The sequence below is a fragment of the Oryzias latipes genome, chromosome 17, assembly GCF_053564925.1.
Source record: "Oryzias latipes strain Hd-rR chromosome 17, Olatipes_Hd-rR_3.1".
Taxonomy (NCBI): Eukaryota; Metazoa; Chordata; class Actinopteri; order Beloniformes; family Adrianichthyidae; genus Oryzias; species Oryzias latipes.
Genome location: NC_136253.1, coordinates 29772139 through 29795662, shown reverse-complemented (window position 1 = coordinate 29795662; position 23524 = coordinate 29772139). Strand labels below are relative to the sequence as shown.

Here is a 23524-nt window from a genome sequence, read left to right as displayed (position 1 = left end):
TTTTATGATGTAAGTTATTTAATTCTGATGTATCAAAATTATGTTTAAAGATAAACCTAAAAATATTACTAATTTTAAAAAATTGTTAAAAAATACTACTTACAATAAAATACAGCTTTTTGTGTGTGTGTGCAAAAACTAAATCACCATCTTTTAAATTCCATTCATTTCTTTTCTTAATTTTTAATCAATTTATGACTTGATATTTGAAATGAGTTTGATTTATCTATGTTTTGTAATTATTATTGTCACATCTCTTTATTTTTAAAGTTTGAAATAAAAAAAAACAAGAAAAGATCAGGGGTTTAGTGTTTTATTCTATTAACCCTTGTGCTATCTTAGATGACCCCACCCTTACATTGACGTGTTCTCCCTACCATGACAAGGTGGATAAAGGTGGGAAGATTTCATGTTATCCATGGACACCAGTGAGGTTCACAAATCATTGAAGAAAAAAGGTTCAGCACACTGTCTAGTGGGTCTAGATGACCCAACCCCCAATGTTAAGGTGCCTAGGATAGCACAAGGGTTACAGCAATGCTTATTTGACTTTTAGCTGACCCAACTGACAGATACTGATGTCTGTCTGTGACCAAATTAGTAATACTTCCTCAGAAACCCCCTAATAATAATAATAATAATAATGAAAAGAGCATTGTATTATATATAATTTTAATATGTCGAGAAATCTTTCCAACAAAGCAAGTGAAGCACAAGGGTGCACAAAACACATGTTAAAAGCTCAGGAGCAAATTCACAAGAACAGCGGGGAAAAGAAAAAGGAGCATACATTACGCATTCAAAATAAAAATAACCAAACCCAAAAACAATTAAACCACAATGTGGAAAGAAAAGAACTATAAACAAGGTTGGACTGCACATCAATTCATTTCACAAAAAAATCTTGTCCAGTCGTAAGCGCTGCAGTTAAATTTTGTTCATGATACCAGCCTGAAGATCCAGGTTCAAACCCAAACTGGTCTCAGTTTACTCTATGTTTGGGTATTTGCTCTGTAGGAGGGAGATTAAACAAACGCAGAGGGCATCGTCTGCAGAAACTGGCCAAGAGCGGTCTCCTTCACACCGAAGACCAGCTTTAAGCTCCGAGAGAACTCTAGACCTGCTGCAGGATCAGGATCGAGAGTCCTCTGTGTGAGCAAGTAAGACTCAATTACTGTAATGACTTTCCTGTTTACGTGAATTGTGGCTTTATATGTTGGAAACTCAATTACAGACATCTTTGACTAACGTGCCTCTGCGTCGAGAAAAAATATTTCTTTTGAGAATCTTTTCTGTCAAACAGAAATTCTTGACTGCCGGATCACCTCTTTGCAAAAGAAGCTCACGGGGTGAACAGAGAAATAAAGAGTAGGGGGATTTTTTTTTTTTTAATAAAGACTCTAACTAGCCCCTTAGGACTTTGTTTGTGGCCCTGCGATAAATGGGCGACTGGGTCAGGTTTGCCCTGTGATAGCTGGGGTTGACCCTAATCAGGATGAAGCGGACGCTGATGAAGAATCAATTTTTGACTAAATGAAACTGTCTTGTTTTGGTTGCAAGAGCGTTTTGGCACTGTCACAGTCCTCTGAAGAGATAATGAAGAAAATGAACACCTGTCCAGACCCACAGTTTGACAAAATTATGTCAGTTAATCAGCTTTTTCCTGCAACTGCCTTTCTACCGGTAGGATAAAAGGAAGCCGAGCCAACATTATGAAAAACAACTCCATATCTTTTGCCTCTTAATGAATGATGTCAAGCTTGTCTTATTTGATGACAAGTATTTATTTATTGTTTTACAGATAACATACTTCACAGGTTTACCTTAGAGGCAAAATCTCCAAACAGAACTCAGTTTTGACTCGTCGGAGACAGGGGGGGAAAGATGGACATACTTTTGTCAAGCACACATTGTAAACAACTGAGCAATATTTAAGTCTAAATGGCGTACCATAGAATAGGTGAGAGACAACAAAATGTAAGTAAGAAGATGTGCCTCTTGCTTGCAAAGACAAAAGTTCAATTTTTACAAAAAAACAGATAATGATCACTGATGGTTTTTTCTACTCTTCTTAGTGGCTGAGAGGTAGAAGGAAGTATTTTCAGTTAAAACCAATGACTTTATTCGTTTAACATTTCATTTCATCGTAATGAGTGAATAAGTAACCCCAGCCCTCTGATTATAATGTGAAATCTGTACAAACTCTTGAATCATTGCAATTTATATTGACTTTTTACTGTGAAACTTCTCATTTGTATCCCAAAAGTCCGACCTTTAGAAGCAGAGAAACAGAATTTCATTTTTTCTGGTTAGGATTTCACAGGACTTCGCCAAACTGTAGAGCAGCGAATTCCTTTAAATGCGACATCAGTCCGTGGTCTTTTTTCTTTTCTTAGTTTTTTTGTTTGTTTTTGTTTTCTGTGGGTAAGGAGTAGAGATGTACATATTCAATTGGAAGTATCTGAATGAACGCTTCCGGGTCCTTCTGTGGGCGATGTCACTGATGAAGGAGTCGGAGCATCTTGCCAGCCACCGTTTGTCTGCAGCAAAACACAAGAAGACTATTTAATTATCATAACACAGAGAGGAGAAATGTCAAAATCTACATGTAGAAATTCAAATTCTTTCTTTCTTTTAAGAGACATGGGTTTGACATAAGCTAACAAAAGCAGATTGCTTTAGTGTATTACAGCAAGCAAACATATTTCAGACATCGTAACTAATAAAATGCGTACGTTACATACAAGTGTAGGGTTCAGAAATGCAAAAACCTTTCACATATTTAAAATTAACAAAACCTTCAGGTAATGCCAATTGAATAACAAAGCTAATGAATGTGGGGTATAAATCTGGTACATGATTGACCCCGGGTTGCTGCTGCCTCTTGACATTCGTCCTGATTTTCTTTGGTTAAATGTATGTAAAACTAAAGTGGATTAAAGATCTAAACAAAAAAAGGACCACGACAAGGCAAAAAGGAGTAAAAAACAAAGGTTTTAAAAATGAACCAGTAGATAATTTAGGGTGAGAAAATGGATTTTTGTCGTGGAAACAACAAACCTTTTTTCTCTCAAGGTGCAACAACTCGTGCAAAAAAACCTCCTTTCGTTCATTCTCTGCACACCTGGACTGGGCACAGTCAGATTGGCCTACAGTGAGTGTTTGTCTCTACAAGATTTTATTTTTGTCATAAACAGAATTTCAAGCATCCAGAAGAAGAAGAGCAGCTTTCCATTTCAGCTGGCTAGAGACAGAATGAAGTCTCCCCTCCCCTTTTTTCAATCAGTCATAAGGCAAGGAAAGCTCATTTGTAGAGCACATTTCAAGCACAATTCAAACAGCTTTACATATACGGTAACTATAAAACTCTGTTTTAAGGCATTTGATCCCTCACAGCACTGCCTCAAATTTCATACACTATCTGATGCTTGCAAACTAAATAGAGAATATTAAGTCAAATTTGAGATTGCTCTGAGAATATTTTAAGAGATTTATTGCATGGTTGAACATGATTAAAACTGGAAATAACTTTAGGAAAAAATATTCAAAATGCATGTATCTTGAATTTATCATTATCTGTCATTTTTTGTGAAGACACCACCCTGAGGATTGCTTTCTGCACTGATGGACAACAGTTTTTTCTGCAAATGCCAGGTTGTGTGACGAATAATAAGGCTGAGAGTGATGTTCTTCAGTCATTGGAGAGGTGTTAGTTACCAGCTCTGTTAGGATGAGGATGGAGGCAGACGGGCATTTGGTGACCAGAAACTAAAGACAAATGATGATCTGACAGATTATCTGCTTGATGATTGTTTCTTTCTAGTTGACGAGAATAACTGTTAGGGAGGCTAAAAATGACCTTATAAAATATTTTGTCACCGGTTCAAATACCTGTCTGGGGTTGTGTTTCATTTGGTTAACTTTGAAATGATAGAAATGCATTCATTTATTTTCATGCCGGTGAATTTCAGCTAAGCTTTCGGGTATAAAAAAGCAATTTTAGCAACAGCACTCAGTAAAATAAATTAGAAAGGAGGTTCTGTGCCATGCCCACGTCTTTTGACTGAAAAAAGCTCAAAAAACATTCCCAGCTTCAGAAAAAAATAGATTATTTTTCTGTGTACCTATAAGTTCTAAACAGGGAAAATCGTTCACTCAAACTACCTTTCAAAGGCTTTCAAATCACTGTTGACGCTATTAAAAAAAAACAAAAAAGAAAAAAAAAAGATGACATGGCGCTAAAAACTTGAAAGACTTAAAGGCTATTTTCTTCCTTTCCTTTCATTGTTCTTTCCACACAGCTGACATAATGTGAAATTAACAAAGGAGATGAAGCACGGAGCCCACAAAGCTTTGATTTATTCTAGAATATACCCCAGAGATGGTTTATAAAAAGAATACATTATCAAATAAAAAGCTATTTAAAGTGGAAACCATCTCAAATGACGATAAAAGGTCGGCTAAAGACCATTTAGGACATTAATTGCAATTTCCATGCTATTAGTGAGTGCTGGGAATCTGCTTTGGCAGCCTCTTATTTCCAAACCCTGTTATTTTGCGTAAAGACTGTCTGTCATCTCAGTCAGTAGCAAAAAAGAATAAGAAAGAAAAGGAAGAAAAAAATACATTTTCGCTCTCTAAGAGAGACCCCACCAGCAATTTAAGGGGAGTAATTGCTGTTCAAGGAGAAGAGGTGAACCACAAATGCTCAGTCAGTATTTCTCACAGACAGAAATGTAATTTGGGCTCCATAAATACTAAACTTCATTCACAAGATTTAGTAAAAACCACACATTTGTGCCTTTTTTCTTTTTCTTTTAACGTCTTTCTAGATTTCTTTAACATTTTCTGCAGGTAAAACATGACTTTTAGACTGCATTTTATTAGCCTGACACATAAATCCAAATTTAAATGTTGCCTTTTTAATTTGAGGCTTGAATCTCATTAAATTTAATTACCAGTGTATTTGCAATGCAAAACACAAACAGAACCCTCATATCAAGTTCTGACAGTTTTTTAGTGCAAATTTTTATTCATAGAAAAATAAAACAAAAACTAACAATTATACTAAGCTGTCACTCACCATGTTCCAATGAAGGCATAATGAAACCTGTAGCTAAAATCATTTTTAAAGACCCCCTCCGATTAAATATTTAGTTTTTTTCTGATGATGGAGGACTTATTTAAAGAAAATTACTGTTAAAACTGCATTTCTGAGTAATTCTTTATTCAAATTCTGATCAATCAGAGCAGAAAAAAATGCTTTTTGAAAAAGAGCTTATTTGTGACATAGGATCTACGCTGGGCAGGCCCAAAACTCTCTGCTTCACTCCATTTTGATGCCTCCACTTGCAGTCAAATAGATCCATGTACGCCTTCGTTTTCCTCGCCCGAGCTGGCATCAAGCTCAAAACTGTACGACTAAGTAGCTAGCCATCTTTATGGGGCTATAAGCTAGAGGGAGAGTGTGTAAACTTAGGGTTGGGGACGTCAACGGTCCAACCCACAACTCAGAGGCAGACTTCTAATGGATTACTCAGCAGAAAATATGTCCAAAAAAATGACGTTTAGTTCATATTTTTCCAATATTAACTAAAAACCACATACACATGAATAAAAACACTCTGAATGCTTTGATAATTGATAAAAAGCTGATTATAGTGGGTCTTAAAATGAGCAAAATCAATTCTTGAAAAACAAACAAATCAAACAACTGCTTGAGTTTTCATAAAAAAGATTTTTCCATTTATTTTGGTCTAAACCAACGTATTTCTTATTTGACAAAACTTTTAATCGAGCCTGTTGCATTCTAGAACAAACCGAAGGCATTGTTTGTATTATTTTAGCACGAGGGGAGTTCCAGGCTTCGCTGTCAGTGCTGCTGTTCCTGTGGATGACTGATCTGACCAATGTGCTTGGACTGCTAGCCCAAAGCCCAACTCTCTGTGTCCCTGTGACTGTCGTATTGATTCTGCTCAGCCCGGCACAGCCTGTCGCTGTGGATCTACATACTAACACACCGCCTCAAGTGTCACCAGTCCCGCCCAACAAGCCCTGAAAGGAGATTGAGGCAACTGGTCCGGCCTTTGAGAGGGCTCGATAAGGAGTTTTCATAAGAATTCGAAACTGGGAGAATCTTTCTTAGGAGCTGATCTTTGAGGAGGACTTTCCAGGTTGTGCCGAAGAGAGAGCAGCAGGGTGAGGGAGGGTGACACCTGTGTCCTTGTTGCCGTCGACTGCAGGTGCCTCACTAATGCTAATACCCTCCGACAGGCTAGGAGCACATCAAGCTTGTACTCAGCCTGGTAGCTGCTTCATTGGCTACAACATAGGGCATGAGTGTAGCAAGGGGAGGGGGGGTTTGGCTGAACAGCGGCCAAGCATTATCTCAACGTGCACACAGACTTCGATGGCAATACACAAAACCTTCACCCAGGGATTTATTTTCAAGCAAAGAATAAAAACAAATGTTAGAAAAAGAGCAGGAGATTGTTTACAGGTCTTACGTTGATGCCCTGTGGACTGTACATCTGGCTGGCTGCGAGGCTGTCACTGTATCCGCCGGTCTGGCTGATAACATGGCGAAGGGTATCCACCTGGAACAGGAGGGACACAGACAAAAGGCCTGGTCAGACAAAAGCTCTGGATAACAAAGACAGCAAGGAAAGGTCAGTCTGATAGGAAAAGGGTATCACAAACAGGAAAAGGTTACAAACAGCGAATAAGAATGATTTGGCTGCTAATACAAGCTTGATAGTGGAACAGTAAAAGGCAAAGCACAAAACACAAAAACCATTTCAGATAAAAACTAATAATAAATCAAGTTGCAGCTAAAATTATGCAACCAAACAGAGTACTTGTAGCTCCATTTAACTACAGAATCCTGTTGGTATTGTTTGCCTCTAAAACTAAAATAAATAACAAGTTAAATTATTGTTAAATCAAATTTGTTTTATTAATTAAGCTATTACTATGCTCATGACATTGTTCCCTATTTATCCAGGATATTGAAGTTCCTTTGGTTCCTTCAATACTTTGATGGATATAGTTGCTTCTTATTTATAAATTTTACAGGTTTGAGACCGTTCTGTTTTGTAACCTCACTGTTTCTCCAAATCCCGCTATGAGAGTTCTTCCCTCTAAAACTAAAGCCCTGGCTGAACTAATATGATATGAAAAGTTGAGATGGTGAGAATAAAATGATGCTGATAGCATCAAAACCATAAAAAAGGAAACCACCATTGGTGGTGATATCTTAATCTGTGGTGAGAGTTGTAACGCGGCGTTGGTCTTAACCGTCTACTGGGGCAAGGTCACACAGCCACAGTGCACCAGTGGCTATGTGACCTCTTGTCAGGAGTGTTGATGAGCTTTGCAACGTTTCCAAAACTGTCTGCAGTCGTCTATTCAAATGTGGCATGACAATGGTTTCTGCATTAATGCAAAGCTTCAGGCTAAGTCTGACCTCTAGTTCATTGTGTAGGTCAAGTTCATGTGGACTTCCAAAGTGCTGGACCGGTCAGCGGTACAGGGATCAAGAATTTTCTCCAGTTTCTGTTACGTTTTCACGCTAGTCTTGCAGAGGCGCCTACCTGGGATTGTATGTTGGCCCCAACCTGCCCCCCTTGGTATGAGTCCCCATTGAGGGACTGCACACTCATGAACAAGTCTCCGGAGTTTGACATGTTAAAAGAGCCAGCAGAACCTGAGAATACACAGAAGCAGAGAAGAAGATGGAGAGCAGGACAAAGATTAGAAGAAAGAAGATAAGGGACAGAGAGAAGAAAGGGACAGAGGAGTTAAAATGATCATGCACGAGCAAAAGTGCATTAAGTGGGTTAGTCTGATAGGCCGGCAGGCATCGTCTTTAAGCTTTTCCTATAGACTTGCACATGAGAACATAACAGAACGCCAAAGGAAAAAAAAAACATTTAGAGCATCAGACATATTTCCATTGCAAGCTGCTTAAGTTAAAAGAAGAGCGATGGATTATGCTGCCGCTAAACGTCTCTGTTGCTAGTGTTTCATTAAGGAAGCAGTAATTGATGTGCAGGAAGACCCAAAGAATTGTCTTCGTCCTTTAATGGACCCCAGCTCCCCAGATGTAAAGAGACCATCGCATAACTTGATTTCAACACCCGGTCCTAATCCAATACAGTTGCAAAGTCTCTATATGACAGAAGACTTTGCTTGCCCTCCCAGCAGCTTAATGGCATCCATGAGGTCAACCGGACAAGAGGCAGGAAAAATTAACGTCCGCAAGACCAAGAGGTCAATAACAGAGAGAGGGAAAAAGAAAATGAAAGAGAGGCAGAGAGGGAGAGAGAGAGGGAAACGGCAAAAGAGGGCGCAAAGAAATGGATCAAGGACAGCTCGAAAGCAAACGGGAATCTTTGAATTCGTTAGAAAAAAAGGGGCGTTCTGTTGGTCTAAATAAAGCACCACCAGAGACTGAATTCTGAAATAGTCGTTCACGTGTGAGAACATGACCGTGCACATAACTCTGCACTGTTTTTATAAAAAAAATCTTGAGATACCGTATTTTTTGGACAATAAGTCTCAGAAAATGCAAAAAATACATGATAAAGAAGAAAAAAATCATATAGGCCTATAAGCTGCACTTTTGGAGGAATTTCTTTTAACAAAATATGGGACCAATAACGGATGATTTATCATGAAAGGCAAATTATTAACAATTATAAACTGAATATGTGATGAAGATGCACACTTCCCTATCATAACCGTATTTAGCTACATGAAACATTGAAAATATGTCTAGTATATATATCAGCTAAACATATGAGCAATTATTAAGATAGCAAAAACATAAAGACTTGCAACTAAACTTTATATCACTTTAAATCACAAAATCCATTAAATTCTTCCTCGTTTGTGTTGAACAACTCCGCCGAGAGTGAACGGTGCTTCTTCTTCTGCGTTGCAAAGTGTTGCAAATACTGATACACAGACCTACAGTGCCCTCTAGTGATTGTTAGTGGGAAAATACAAACACATGAGTGAGTTTAGTTATTTTATTAAATCCCACATAAGTCGCACCTTAGAATAGGTCACCTCCCCCCAAACTATGCAAAAAGACTGGAACTTATACTCCAAAAAATACGGTATATAAAAAATAAATAAAAAAGGGCAAAATTTCCCCATTCGGAAACCTAATTTTAACGCTAACCTGCTGAATTGGGAGTTGATGGGGAGTTGGCCTGGCTGCCGTGAGCCGACACACTGGTTGCATTGACTGCGGTCCTTGCCGCATACATGTTGGCCTCTTCCTGAAACTTGCCTATGTTTTTCTTGTATCGGATTCTCTTGTTCCCAAACCAGTTTGATACCTGTGAAGACAGCAGTGAGCTCAATTAGAACAATATTTACAGGTGCACGATCAAACATTCTGACGCTTCTTCAAACGGTTCCTGCTTTCATTTGAAAGGGTATGATGACAGGTGAATGTTTATGTGGCTTCTTCTGCTGTTTACTGACCTGGGCTGCATTTGTGGGGCTAAAAATGTTTGCAAGAAAAGATAACCAACATTGTGGTGCGTTCATTAAAACACAGCATAAATATTCTATTAAAATTAGTTTATCGAAATTTATGTTTATTGTTATCTTTACTACTGAGATGTCAAGATAATATAAAACTCATATATATATATATATATATATATATATATATATATATATATAAGTTAAAGAAACGTTTTTGACCCAAAGTGAAATAATGGTCTTACGTCTGGGCTGTTTATCTCTCCAGTCCCCCCAAACACAGGTTTGTCAACACAAAAGGGGTTTTAAAGTTCATTCGCTTATATACAGTATTCCCCCCGTATTTGCGGGGGGCTAGGAACCAGGGACATCCGCAAATACACAGAATCAGCGAATATGGAGAACCCCCACAACCGAAGAATGTCCGTCACCGATCAAAAACCCTACTGAAACATTTCTGATGCTTTGTAAGACTTTTATTAAAGAACACTGACATTTTGCTCAGCATGAAGAGTTATTTTTTCTATTCAGAGCAATTGACTTTACCGTAACGTACTTTATGATGCACTTTAGGAGTGTCACTCTGTGCCTTAAAAGCAGGAGCCCGTGCTTCCTCCTTCATCAGTTTAGTGTAAGAGTTCATGCAGCGCGATTTGAGCGTCGGGCACGGCGCATCAGTGCGGCTGCAGTGTGTTTTGAGCGTCACTTCTTCCAGAAGAGGCTCTTTACATCCATCATTCATTCATCCTGATTATAATAATTCTTTGCTTTTATCCTCTCTAGTGTATCAGGATATTTTCTGCACAAACTTCAGTTATAGTGATTCAGGAACCGGTGGAACCAGCTGTTGCTCGCTGTTTAATATTCTTTAGCAGCTGGCAAGGAAGCCGACTGGCCTTCGGACGTAAAAGTCTCATTGAAAGTGTCCTGGCTTCTGTGATGAACCGGAGGAGCCACATGACAGAAAATAAAATTTTGCGAATTTTTGAAACTGTAAATATTAAAATGCGAATAAGCGGGGGAACACTGTATTTCTTTCGGAAAAGTCCTCTTAATGTGAAAGGTAACTAGAAACACTTGACTTTAACAGCCTTGATTGAAGTTTCTGATTTCCTCAATTTATTTTGGTTACCTGTGACACAGTGATGCCACATTTCTTGGCCAGCTCCTCTTTGGCCTCTTCGCTGGGATACGGGTTACTGAGGTGAGAGTAAAAGTACTCGTTTAGGATCTCTGTTGCTTGTTTGTTGAAGTTCCTCCTCTTTCGTCTGGAAAACAAAAAAAAAAACAAAAAAGAAACAAAGACAAGCTAATTAGAGAAATAATTCAGGCAAAAAAAAAAAAAACCTAAAGCATTAAGATAAAGAAAAAAAAATTGGGTCTGGGAAAGGGATGGCCACCTGAAACAGTGGAATCCATTACAACACTGTCACATTACCACACCTGGCATCAAGGAAGCGTGAGCGCAGGATCATGACGGCCTCGCAGGTGCTCTGTTTCAGCTGCATCTGGATGGAGCTGAACTTGCGGTGGATGATGCTGACCATGCGCTCGATCTCTTTGGGCGAGATGGGTCGTGTTCGAGACTGCTCCCTCAGCAGGTTCATCACATGGGTGGTGAACTCATTGCACGCCTGGATGAACAGACAGACAAGATTCATAAGAAGAATAACCATCACCCCAGCTCAACGGCGTCAGACAGAGGAAGAGGCTGAAATTGGATTGTGGCGAGGCGGCACCCTCGCTGGTGGGCCTCAGCTTAATACAAGCATGCTTGCAGCCTAACAGTAGCAGCGGCGTTGAGGGTAATAAGAGGAGTCTGAAATAAAGTAGAAGACAGGGCGATGTTTCAAGCCAAACAAATGTGATCATACAGCGAAGGCAGCGAGACTGGCGGTGCTCTGAATATTAAAAAAAGACTTGTCTTCAATGGAAGAGAAAATGTGACAAGTGAAAAGAAATGTAAAATGACAGCAGGCTTTCAGTCCTGTTCACGTTCAAGAGGTTTAAACTGTCTCCTTCTCTTTTCACTCCATCTTTCCGTCTACCTCTTTCTCTCTCTGTCTGAATCAGTCACTGGATATGACTGCATTCAGAGTCAAGGTGTCTGTTGCTTGTCAACACCAGGGTTACGTCAGTCAAAGTGATGCACCGAGCAGCCGTTCAGCTCGCACACACACGCTAGACACTGCTCACTCATACGCACGGGGTGTACATTGCATGGTGACACAAAAATGCTCAGGTGTATATTGACTGTGACAGTTAGCGATGACTAGCCTTCCTTGGAGAAGATGACAAACCCACAACGCTTTGACTTCCGAGGGAATGACAAGACGTTACAGTGTTTGAAAGAGAGCCGGAGTGTGACTGATACAATAGCTGCTCGCCTACTCAAGATAGCATCTCTCCATGCTTAGCTTGTTTCAACCCAGCAAGCCCACTCCAAACACTCTGAAATGTATTTTGGCGGTGTTAACGTTTTATAGAGCAAGTCTTCTAAAGGTGACCAGCATTATAAAATTTTTGAACTTCTATTTAAAAAAAAGTGAGAATACATTAAAAAATACAATTCCTAACGCTTCCAAAAGCACATTTATGCCGTCCATCACATGCCAACATTGGTTTGCTTCCATAAAAAATCTTATTGAGCTAACCAAACATTTTAAAATTAGGTGGCCTTTGACAGCAATGTCGAATATCCCAGTTTTTAAAGAGAATAGAAATATACATTTTAGCAAGCCATCACTAAATCAAAAACAGCAAAATACTGTGAAAAAATACAAATCTCAGACTTAAAAAAAACTAACAACAAAAAATATTAATAAATAAAAAAAATATTGACCCTTTACCTTCTCAAACATCAAGCATCTTGAATCTATTTGTTTTAAAATTAAGGTTATGTCCAAATCCCTTCACTACTTACCCATCATTCTGCAGGGTTTTCCAAATCTACAATATCAAGTGCCCTAGAAATTTCCAAGCAGCCTATGTGAAAAATCATTAGCAAATATAGACCAGAATGCATTGCATTCGAAAGATTATCATGTGCAAATAATAAATCTCATCTTTAGAACGTAATGGATTCATAAATAGTTTTCGTAAAGTTTTAATATTTATCAGGTTTTTACTTCAAGAAATTTGCAGTTTAACAAAAAAAGGTGTCCCAATTGCTTTTAGAAGCACTAATAGGAGTGAAGAGGGGATTTGGACATAACTTGAGATTTAGGTTTAAAGGATTGACAGGTTTTCTGTTTTCCAATGTGTTTTACGTTGTGTAAAATGTTCTATAATGTTTAAAATGCATTTATAAAAAAGAACAAAAGTTTACTTATTTAAAAAACAAAACAGATTTGTTAGGTATTTGTCTTCTATGGTTTAGCAGGAGGGCAATTCTTTTTAAAACCTGTTTGCTCATGGGCGCGTCAACAAGGGGCATATTTTTTTCTGTTTATTTAAAACAAAATTATTATGATTATTAACATGATTTCTCAATATGCTTGCATGAAATAATCCAGGGTGAATATCAGACGTGATCAAATGCAAAATATGAAACAATACGACCGCCTCCCCACCTGTTCATATTTCTCCAGCTCTGTGTGGTAGATTTGCCGGATCTGAGACAGCTTCGCCCGATAGTCAGAGTGTTCGGCTGAGTTGTCAGCACCAACGCCACCCGTGGCGGCGGCGGCAGCTGCCGCAGCTGCAGACCCACCACCCTTCTCCGGCCCGGCCACGCCCTCTGCCAGCAGCATGTTGTCCAGTCTCATCAGCTGGGGATCTGGAGGCTCCTCCTCCTGCGCACCACGGATACTGAGCACTGCGGAGGAGAGAACAGGGTCCTTTTGAAAAGTGAGACTCTAAGGCGGACTCCTTATTCATATATTTTAAAGGCAAGAGTTTGAAAAATGGGTTTGGACTTCTAGTAGCTGATCCTACGAGACAAGCATCATGAAATATGTTAGTGTTTTCAAAAGTTAAAGCCATAAAACATTAGTTTCCCAGCAGAGTGACAAAAAGGTGACAAAAAATATCATATCTGATCTCCCATTCTAAGAAAACGATTTGGCCAACTCTGTGCTGGATCAACACTATATCACACTATATCACGTGTTTGCTGTTTTTAAACGCACAGGTGTTTCGCCTTCAGCGTGCCGTCCCTCTTTCAGCCACCAGAAGGCTCCCTCGGTAAAGAAGCAGACATCCCGCGTTTCCTTTCCTCAGAGCAGCTGAGAACCAGGAGCAGCCCTCCATTCCATCCACTGTCTTCAAGGACAAAGACGGAGCTCCGCCTGCCACAGCCCATTTTATGCACAGTTTAATCCCTGCATCTATCACTGGGCTACAACTTACTGCACGTATCCTACATGATGACCACGGACGCTTCTGGTAAATGACAGGCGGAATGACAGGGCAGTGAAGCCATATTGCAGCTGAAGACTCTCGGGTCAGAGCGATAGCTCCTTTGTAAGGAGGATATAAGGCTCAGGCGGCCTGTGACCTTTCTGCTGGGAGTGGGGTCCAGATGGATTCCAGGGGCCGTGTGGGGAGCTTTCCTATCCCTCATCCTCCTCCTTTCATCCACCCCCACACTGCCCTGCACCCCCCCACCCCCACCCCACTTCAGTCCGTTTTTCCTTCCCTCCTTTTTCTCCTCCAGCAACAACATCATCCATTCCCATCAGCTCCAACACGTGAGCAAGCTCCGCTCAAGAGGCAAATGTCAATGGCTATCAGACGGCTGGAAAAGGTCAGGAGTTCAGATGGGGAGCAGGCACACGTGTGTGCGCGTGTTTGTGTGTGTGGGCACACAGGCCGGTAGATGAATATGTGGATATTTTTCATGTGAATCACACCAGCGGGAAATTATAGCACTCTTCAATTTGATTCTGACAAAATAGTGGCACATCCCAACCAGAGGGGGAATCTAATGAGCCAAAGAGTGATTTATTCATTCCCTCCAAGTCCACAAGTGCACAACTAAAAGCATGAAATGGATTAAATAAATACAATTAATAAGGAAAATCAAACAATTCACTGTGCTGTGGCGTAATTACCCTAACCACAGCCATCAGCTTTATTTATTCCTGTTCAGTAATAGCAAAGAAATCGATTAGACCTCAATGCCAGTCAGAGTGCTCATTGTGAACTCTGTAACCATGGACTATACATTAACGTAATCACCTGACAGAGGAAAGTGGCCTCTATTACAATAAATCACGTGCAGCACAATAACACAAAAAACCTTTTAAACACTTTTTACAGTCCATTGTAGCAACAAAGGCATCAAGCCCATCCCACTCTGCCGTTCTCCACTTCACCGACACTCTCAGATTAGTGTCTATAAAAGGAAGATGGCCATCATCTCATCTTGATCATTACCGACAGACTTAATTGAACAAAGAAAGGACACAATCCACCCCCCCCTTCCATTTTTTTATCACTTCCTCCCCCTTTTTCATTCTCTCCCTTCCTTTGTGGTAAAAATGTCCTTCCTTTCTGAGATGTGGGCCACTTTTGACCAAAAAGCATTAAAATTTAATCATAAACAATTCTCAAGCTGTTTGCTAAATAATGAATGGAATTCCAAGAATAAACCCTTTGTTTGGTTTATTGACAAAATTAATCTCGGCGGTTTTACTTCCTTAAGAGCTGGCTCTGGCCCAAACTTCACGCTGCCTCCTGTTTGCAAACAACAGGGCTGGAAATAAACACAGCGATTATACCACCCACTCGTAAAAGGGGAAATCGAGGTACCAGTCACACGTAAATACGCATGATGTTGTGAACCAGTCACACACAGGACAAATGTGCGGCTATGCACGTTGGCTTACTACCCTGATTGCCCAGCCTGGTGCCCTGCGAGGGCTTTTAAATGAAAGCATGTTTAATTAATGATGTTGAAGTATTCTGTCACAATTAGGAAGATTTACAATGAAACCAGACAGCAGTGATGCCTCTGACAGCCATGATGAAAGTTTATTCCTCCTGCCCCTGACTGGCAGCTAGCAGCTAACGCTGGACTGGATCCATTTCTCATCAATAAAGTAATGCAATCCACTCTGGAACCCTGCAGTTTGGACATGTGTGTGTGTCCCATCTCATCCACATCACATGACCCCAGAGAGGACCAGGCAGTGGCCGGGCTCCCTATTGATTGTGTGGGCACACGTCATCTAGGGTTTCAGCAGTTAATAAATCAGGCCCGGGTGCGTGTGTGAGCGTGACGGCGTGCGTGCGTGCGTGTGGGCCTGTCACAGAGCAGTCAGCAGGAGTGAAAGCGACAGCCACATGATAATGTAACATCATCACCATTCATCCCTGCCACGCAGCATTTTGAGACAAAACAACAACAACAACCCGGCAACCTGAAAAAAGGAGCGTGATTTACAGGAGACATGACAAGTACCACTAATACAAACCCTCCCCACTCCTTCCAGGAGTTCAGCTCCTGCCCTCATCTGCATCTGATACTTTTCCCAATAACGCGCCATTCATCAGACGCTGCCCGTTTTAAACAAACCCAGGGAGTGGAGGTGAACTGCAGCGCTAAAACAACGCTGTTTCCATTAGTGAAGGCGAATATTATGTTAGATTAAATTAAATTACTTGTTGCACTAGATTTGTGCTGAAATGACAAACAATATTTGTTTAGTTATTGCCACTTAAACAACTATAATATACTATAATAATACATTTCTAAGACCTCTAAAGCCCAACAGAGCTTAATACATTTTACTGATAGAAAAATAATACAATTTAAGGGTTACCAGATGAGCTTGACTCTTTGAAAATACAGACTTTCAATTGAAATTAAGCCAGCAGTTTTAAATTCTGTTCTGGTTAAAAACCCACTCCAACAAAAATGGTGTTTTTGGTGTTTTTACCATGTTCTCGTAGCATTTTTCTGATGATGGAAGACATATATGAAGAAAATTAAGCTTAAACTTGCACGTCTGAGTATTTTCTTTATCTAAATGTTTTGTGACCAAAACATACTGTTTGAAAAAGATTGTATTTGTGACATGGAAAATTTGCTGGGCGGGCCGTAAGGCTCCCAGCTCCGCTCCATTCTGATGCATCCCCTGGCAGACAAATGGATCCATGTGCATCTTCGCTTTCCTCGTGCGAGCTGACATCTGGCTCAAAACTATACGGCTGTGTTTACCGGCCATGTTGAGAGGTGGGTGTGAGGATGTAAGATTGTGGGAGAGAGCTTCAACAACTGGCTTTCAGTTATGGGTGATAGGAGAGGGGGCGAGGTTTGCTTAAGTCAGAGGTAAATGTTGTCGCTCTGCAGAAACTATATCCTACAAAACGACACTTTAAAAAAACAACTTTTGGCTAAAAATGGCATAATCACAATTAAAAGATCCCTGGAAGCACTTTTGGAATAGATCAAAAGATGACTGCAGTAGGTCTTTACAAAAAAAAAGCTAACTTGCAGGTTCTAAAAATCAACAGTGAAGCAATTTTCCTTTAATAAATCAAACAAAACATGTAAACCACGGGGTCTACAACCTGAGGCTCTGGAGCCACATGCGGCTCCTTCCTCTCTCCATTGTGGCTCTTTGGCTTTAAATAAAATACTAACAATTTCAATAAAATATGGGTTTTTAGTTTGAATTCATTTGTTTTAGTAAATTATGTTATGGAAAAACATTTTTAACATGTCAGATAACTGAGAAAAATTATGGTAAGAGTGGTTTGTTCATAGAATAAGGTTAAAGCAGATATAGATTAAAAAAAATTTGATTCTACACCAATGTTGTCATGTTTATATTCTATTGTAAAAGGTGAAACAGGGTGAAGGTACACCAAAGCCATTAAGATGGAAAATACCATGTTTCATTTGCCTTGCTTGCTTTTTTTATTCAATGAAAGCAGGAGGATCCTTTTCAACACATGGTGAATTTTATTTTGAAAGGAACTTGTATGTGGTGCTATCAAAAGTAAAATAAGGTAAAATTGGTATATAGAAAATGTCAATAATTCAGTTGGCTCTTTTAGCGTTAGGTTGCAGACCCCTGATGTATACCCATGTTTATAGCTTTTAATAAGCCTTTTTTAAGGTTTCTTCTGAGTTTTTCTCAGTTCTCTGGGCAGAAATTTTAAAATTTGGCTAAAAACAAAAACTAAATATATAAACATAGATTTGCTTTTCACTTTGAGGAAAATGCATATCAACATTTGGAACATAAATAAGGTTTTTGTTTTTCCACAAGATACAACTTTTTGTCTTATTGAGTGTCATAACAACGAAAATAACTACTCCTCTTAAGTATTTTTTTTTAATATATACTTGGCTGCTTTATGTGAAAAGTTATAGTCCAGATGATCAACATATATTTTATCTTCTTAAGGATTTCAAGTTCTTAGCTCCGCCGGTTTTAGCTTCAACCAATATTTTTTGAATCCATGATTCTAAAAACGACTAAACCCCAAATCTCTATAGTGAGCAGTAGATGCTTAACAATCTTAAAGCTGGATATGTAACTGTCAGCGGACTTGCAGTGAACTTTCTGAGGCCCAAAACATTTTCTCCATCACCCCATCATATGAACGTACACAAGGGCACAGTCATAAAGCAGCTTCAGAACAGCTTTACGTTTTATCAGACATCTCGAGCATCATCTGCAAAAGGAGGCACGGCTGAAATGTTGTATCTGATGCAGGAAAGGGGGATGGGAGTTACCAAGGACAAGGAAAAAAACACCAAAGGAATACTGGAGGGACAGGCAGAGATGAGGAGATGTGGATGGTACAGGCTAAGAGAGTGATGGAGGGGGAATGAAAGGCGAAAAATAGAAATGGAATAGGAAAGCGAGGTGTCAATTAAAAAAATGAACCCCAGTGCATTTGGGAGGTGACAGCTGGTGGGAGACGAGCTGACAGGCGTCACATTAGGCAGATTTGGTGGCCGCTCCCCTCATCCCCTCCTTCCTCTTTCCTTCGCTCCCTCTGTCTCCTTCCTTCTCCTGCTTTCTCCACTGGCGATCGGCAGTTTCTCATGCGACAGTAGTGGCGGCAGCAAGCGAGGGGAAGAACTCAGCTTGGTGTTTTTGAGAACAAGTTCCCCCTGCAGCTACTCCTAATAACGGTAATTATCGTCATCATCTGAGGCTTAAGCAGGCCAGTTTGAGGCCTGAGGGGCTGGCCTGATAATGAGGCAGCCAGCGCCAGAGGAGAAGACCATTCGGAGCACCGCCCTGCCACCAACGAAGAGAGCTCCCATTTAAAAAGCCTTCATTAAAATAATTCATTATTCAAAATAGGCAATATATTAGCCTGTGGCTGTCAGTCTTTCTTAAGGTGCCTTAAATATATATCTCCTTGATTGAATCAAACTCACGCTCAGTCTGTGCGGTTCTAACAGCTCCGGGCTGTACTGTGAACGGCAGAAGCTGAAACGCTGAGGAGCTGGAGAGCAGTCATGAGCTTGGTGCCTGCTAGCAGACACAAAGACACATCTATGGACAGAGGACGGAGCACAGGAGGATACAAAGAGCACAAAGGATTGATCTGAGCCAGCTTGGAAAAGCTGCACATTCCTAACATATTCCTTCAGATATCTTTGCCTTTATGTATCTCATGCGACACTATAGTGGAAGGATGAAGGGGAGACCAATTACAGATCCACCGTTTCGGTTTGTTTTGATGTGTTTCTTTCAAAGAAAAATGGAATTCCAGGGTTGAAGTCTTACACAGTTGTTCTGAAGAAAAGAAATTCTAATGAACTACTGCCACTCTGCAGACACCATGTCCTAGAAAACAATGTAATCAGAAGCTGTAATCAGAAACTGTCACACCAGAACCACTGTTGCATTTTTACTGTTGCATTTTTTTATTTAGCTATGTTCAAATATTCCTATATATCTACCTCATAGTACTTTCTTTTTATTATTTATCCTCTCCTGTCTTACTCCTTAAAATTTTTTTCATCTCTTTCTAGTTTGCAAGAGAGCACAAGACACCAAAGCCAAATTCCTTGTACATGCACTGTCCTTGGCCAATAATGCTAATTCTGATTCTGAACTGTAAGACCACTGATACAGCTTTTACATCAGATCAAAATATGATTGGAGTGGGTCTTTAAGTTGTCAAAGGAATTGGTCATTTTTTTATTTGGGCATACCGTATAACGCTATTTTGATTCTATTCCTAGTGTATTTCCTGCCTTTCTGTAGGACTACTTCCATGTTTCCACACACACCCACAAAAGCCCAACATCACACTCTGGTGTCAAGCTTTTGTCTTCAGAAGAGAAGATTGATACAATCTGCATTCACACTGAGGTCAAACGACTCTGCAGTAGTGACAGATATAGATTAGCTCATGGAAACATGACACCCAAGTAGACACGCTAATATTCCTTCCTTGTTCTGGTGCAAAGCCACGATTAATAATATCTTTTATGAAGAGTGTGAAGGCTTGTTGCTTCCATCTGTAACTTGCACGGCTCTTTGTCATCTTAGTTCCAGGCCTATGTCTGTTCATGTGGAGCACCACCATGAAGACCATAAAGACAGCTGAAAAGATTATGCTTTCCTTGCTATGTCTTTTTTTCTTTTTGTCCTGTCCAGCTAAGCCAAGTTTTAGCTGCCCGGACAGGACGAGGGGGTGGGGGGGGCTGGATGATGATACAAGATCACGGTGTGGGTGTCATACGTAACTTATACTACATGCGTTGATGCTCATACACAAGTACACACACCATCACATGGGATCCATGTTTTAACACAAAACAACCCAAGGAAGAAAACAACCCAACTTAATTAACACGATTTAATTTGTGTAACAAAGCTGCACAGTAGGGGTGTAACGATTAATTGACGTAATCAATTAATTGATTTATATTCCTACGATCCAACCAGATTGATTTATCTGAGGCTATTTGTTAATAGTATCAAATTAAATTGACCTATGCCATTATAAAATCATTTTCAAAATGAAATAAATCGATCATATCAATTCAATATTGTTAAAATACCATTTAGATTGAGGCTAAAGATTTCCTAGAACAATTTCAAATTAGTAAATCGGATTGTTTAATAATTGTTTAATATTAACCAATAAAGTCCATCAATGGTATTGTCAGCCACAAATTATGATTATCGTTGTTAAAATGAATTGTTACACCTCTACAGCTGAGTGTATTCTAAGTCTCTTAAAAAGCTTTTCAGTTATGGGACAAGTTTTTATGAATTAAAAAAAGTTTTTTTTAATTGAACTGAATCAAAAGCTGCCTCTGATCAAATGCTAGTGCACCAGGGCCATCATGGACAACAGTTGGTGAAGAGGTGATGTGTGAAGCACCAGCAGCCATGGAGGACATCGTCAATGGTTGTTAATGTCCTGTCCCAACTGCTGCCCTACAAGCCCTCCCCACGCACCGGGACAACGCACCAAACAAGAGGTCCAGAGAAACAATCCTCCTGAAGTCCCCGCGGTGTGTGTTCCTGTTTATGGCACATTTCATAAGGCCCCGCTCTTTGACTGTTGATGAGTTTATGCGAAGGTAATTAACAGTAATTAATCCTTAATTACAGCAATTAGCAGAGTCGCAGTAAATTAAGCCACATCTGGAGGCACAGCGCAGGGCTAGACGAGGAGGGTTGGGCTTCTCGACAAGTGGCTGGGCAGAGATCATGTGACAGAGTCTGTTAGGGTCTACCTGGATGTCAAGGTTGCCAGCCCTGTTTGAGGCAGTCTGCTGTGACCTGTGATACACATAGACGGGTGATGGGTGAGATCAAAAAGAAAGGCTGGGAAAGATTAGGTTCATTGCCGAACAAAATTGCTCCATCTTAGGGAGGAAAGCTCCCTTAAGCTGCCATGCAAGGACACCCACCATATGGCCGCTCATAGACAGTACTGCTTGTGGTTCTGCTTCGCTGTGCTCGGCTTCACTTGACAACAAACTAAAGTGAATAACCATCACCGGGGAGGGAAAGCTGGCTTGTCGTGTAACAAAAACCACAGAGTGAAACAGTGGCATGCTCCTGGAACCTACTTATGAGCAAAAAAATGGGCCAGGTTCATTCACAGTCACCTGATTAAGCCTCTTACCTCTCATACTATTAAAAAAGATTCAGGATAGATGCTTAAATGATCCCATAATGCATCTCATCTCCACTGGGAGCAATATCTTTCATGATGACAATGCTCCTCTCCACGAAGCATGAGTGGTCACTGAGCACTCTGAATGGCATTATAATGACATTAGCCGTATGACTTCCGTAAATAGATATGATTCCGTTGTCCTCTCTCTATATATAGAAGAAGAAAGCTGATGTATAGATATACATCATCTGGGCATTGAGGAGGCATGGCATGGAAGACATCATGATGTGATAAATGTTGTGTTCTTTGTTTGAAAGAGTCTTTTTAAAGGTTTATGAAATAAACTACTGGCAGCCTCTTTAGCCCCTCTCATTTATCTCATTCAGCAGAAGCCCTGGAGCCTTCCACAAGCTCCAGATCACACCAGACAAAACTACAAAGAACACTACTGTTGTCCCATGACAAACCCCAGCCAAGCTAAATATATCACTGTAATATCTGTCAGTTTGGTGAGTCTAGTTGGTGACATTTCAAGATTGCGGTTACATGCAGAGCAGAGGTCTATTCAGAAGTTCTCCAATGAAATTGTTGGGGAAAGTTTCAGTTGTTTTTAGCTTTTCCTACTAGCATTTTATTGAGTTTGTGTATTTAAACTTTAATGAATAAGCCAATAAAAGTAAAAGAGACTAAGACACAAAAAGGTAAGTATTGATAAAAAAAAAACTTTTTTTTAAAAACAGGAGTTAATTTGAGTGCTTTAAGATGAAAACTTCAAAAGGTCAAATCAGGCAACAGTTTAATTCAATAAACCTTTATTGTAGACCAGAAATCAGACATCAATCAGCCTCATTTATTCTAATTATCTGACTAATGTTTTGTCAATGGAACGTCGGAACACAGCGGATAATGCTCAAAATGATGTTTGTACGGTTTGGCTGTTTGAAGTGTGAAAAACAGTGATGTTCAGGCATCTGTAGTGTTTAAATTTGGAAACATGAAAAAGGAATTTTTTTTTCCTGTGTTTTGTCTCAGATAAGAGACACTCTTAAAAAAGGAGTATTTAAAAATAAACACAGATCACTCTTCTATTTTTCACCATCCTGCTGCTACAAATCGAATTCAGACTCACATGATAAATGAAATTTTTGGTATTTTTGGTACAAAAACAAAACAAAACAACAGATTCTAAACAGGGAAATGCTGACGAGAGGCTCTGATGAAAAAGACGATTGGTCAACTCACCATCAATCAACTTAATCTATGGGTTCTCAAGCATCGATCCGACTGTATATTGACTTGGTTGAAGCAGTTTGACACTGAATGAGAATTTTTTTAGTTTTAAAAGTTTTTTATGCTTATTTATTTAAAACTAACTAAATTAAAAATAAAAATCACAAACAGAAGAATAACGATAAATAACTATGCATCGAAAAGGGATTTGGATGATGTTTGACAACTTATTGAGTCCAAGCCCCTTTTCTCACTTCAATCCAAACTTATTTAAACAGTATTTTTACAGATTTACAAGAAATAAACACACACTGAAAACCCTTTTTTCAAAATATTTAAAATAATGTTTGCATTTGTTTTTTTTTGTTTTTTGTTTTTTATAAAAAGTGCTTCTGAAAGTCATTTGCTTCTAAAAGTGATGATTTGTCAGCCTCCCTGCTCTTCCCTTCCAATCATGTGACATCCTTCAGCTAAATGAATATCCAGAAAAAAAAACCTCTGAAGCAGCTTTCTTGTTTAAGCCCTGTCCTATTTTCTTCTGTTGCACATTTTACACTGTTATATCTGGAATTCAGGCATTTATTAGTTAAACAATTAGTCTTATAAACTAAAAATGTGTGTTTGAGTAATAAAACCAACATTTGTTTTGTTTTATTTTTCCAGCTGTAATTTAGTTTTTGGAGATTTAGCAGATTTGTGTGTAACTATGATGGATTAGCATCATTTGTGTATTTTC

The 23524-nt window shown here is 39.5% G+C and overlaps 1 protein-coding gene across 10 annotated transcripts in view; it reads right to left on the bottom strand.

Annotated features, from left to right (window-relative positions):
- Positions 1–655: 655 nt before the first annotated feature.
- The window catches only part of pbx1a (pre-B-cell leukemia homeobox 1a), a 52579-nt gene continuing 29710 nt past the window's right edge, over positions 656–23524 (bottom strand). For 2 of the 10 annotated variants that reach the window (XM_023964995.2, XM_023964994.2), the window contains exons 4-10: positions 13071–13315; positions 10942–11132; positions 10631–10766; positions 9188–9347; positions 7593–7705; positions 6498–6596; positions 656–2540 (exon numbers count right to left, since the gene is read on the bottom strand). In XM_023964995.2, coding sequence (XP_023820763.1) covers positions 2448–2540; positions 6498–6596; positions 7593–7705; positions 9188–9347; positions 10631–10766; positions 10942–11132; positions 13071–13315 — 1037 coding nt within the window. In that variant the 3' untranslated portion in view covers positions 656–2447. The remainder of the gene's footprint in view (positions 2541–6497; positions 6597–7592; positions 7706–9187; positions 9348–10630; positions 10767–10941; positions 11133–13070; positions 13316–23524) is intronic. The other 8 variants (XM_078935219.1, XM_023964996.2, XM_078935221.1 and 5 more) reach the window with 6 other exon arrangements.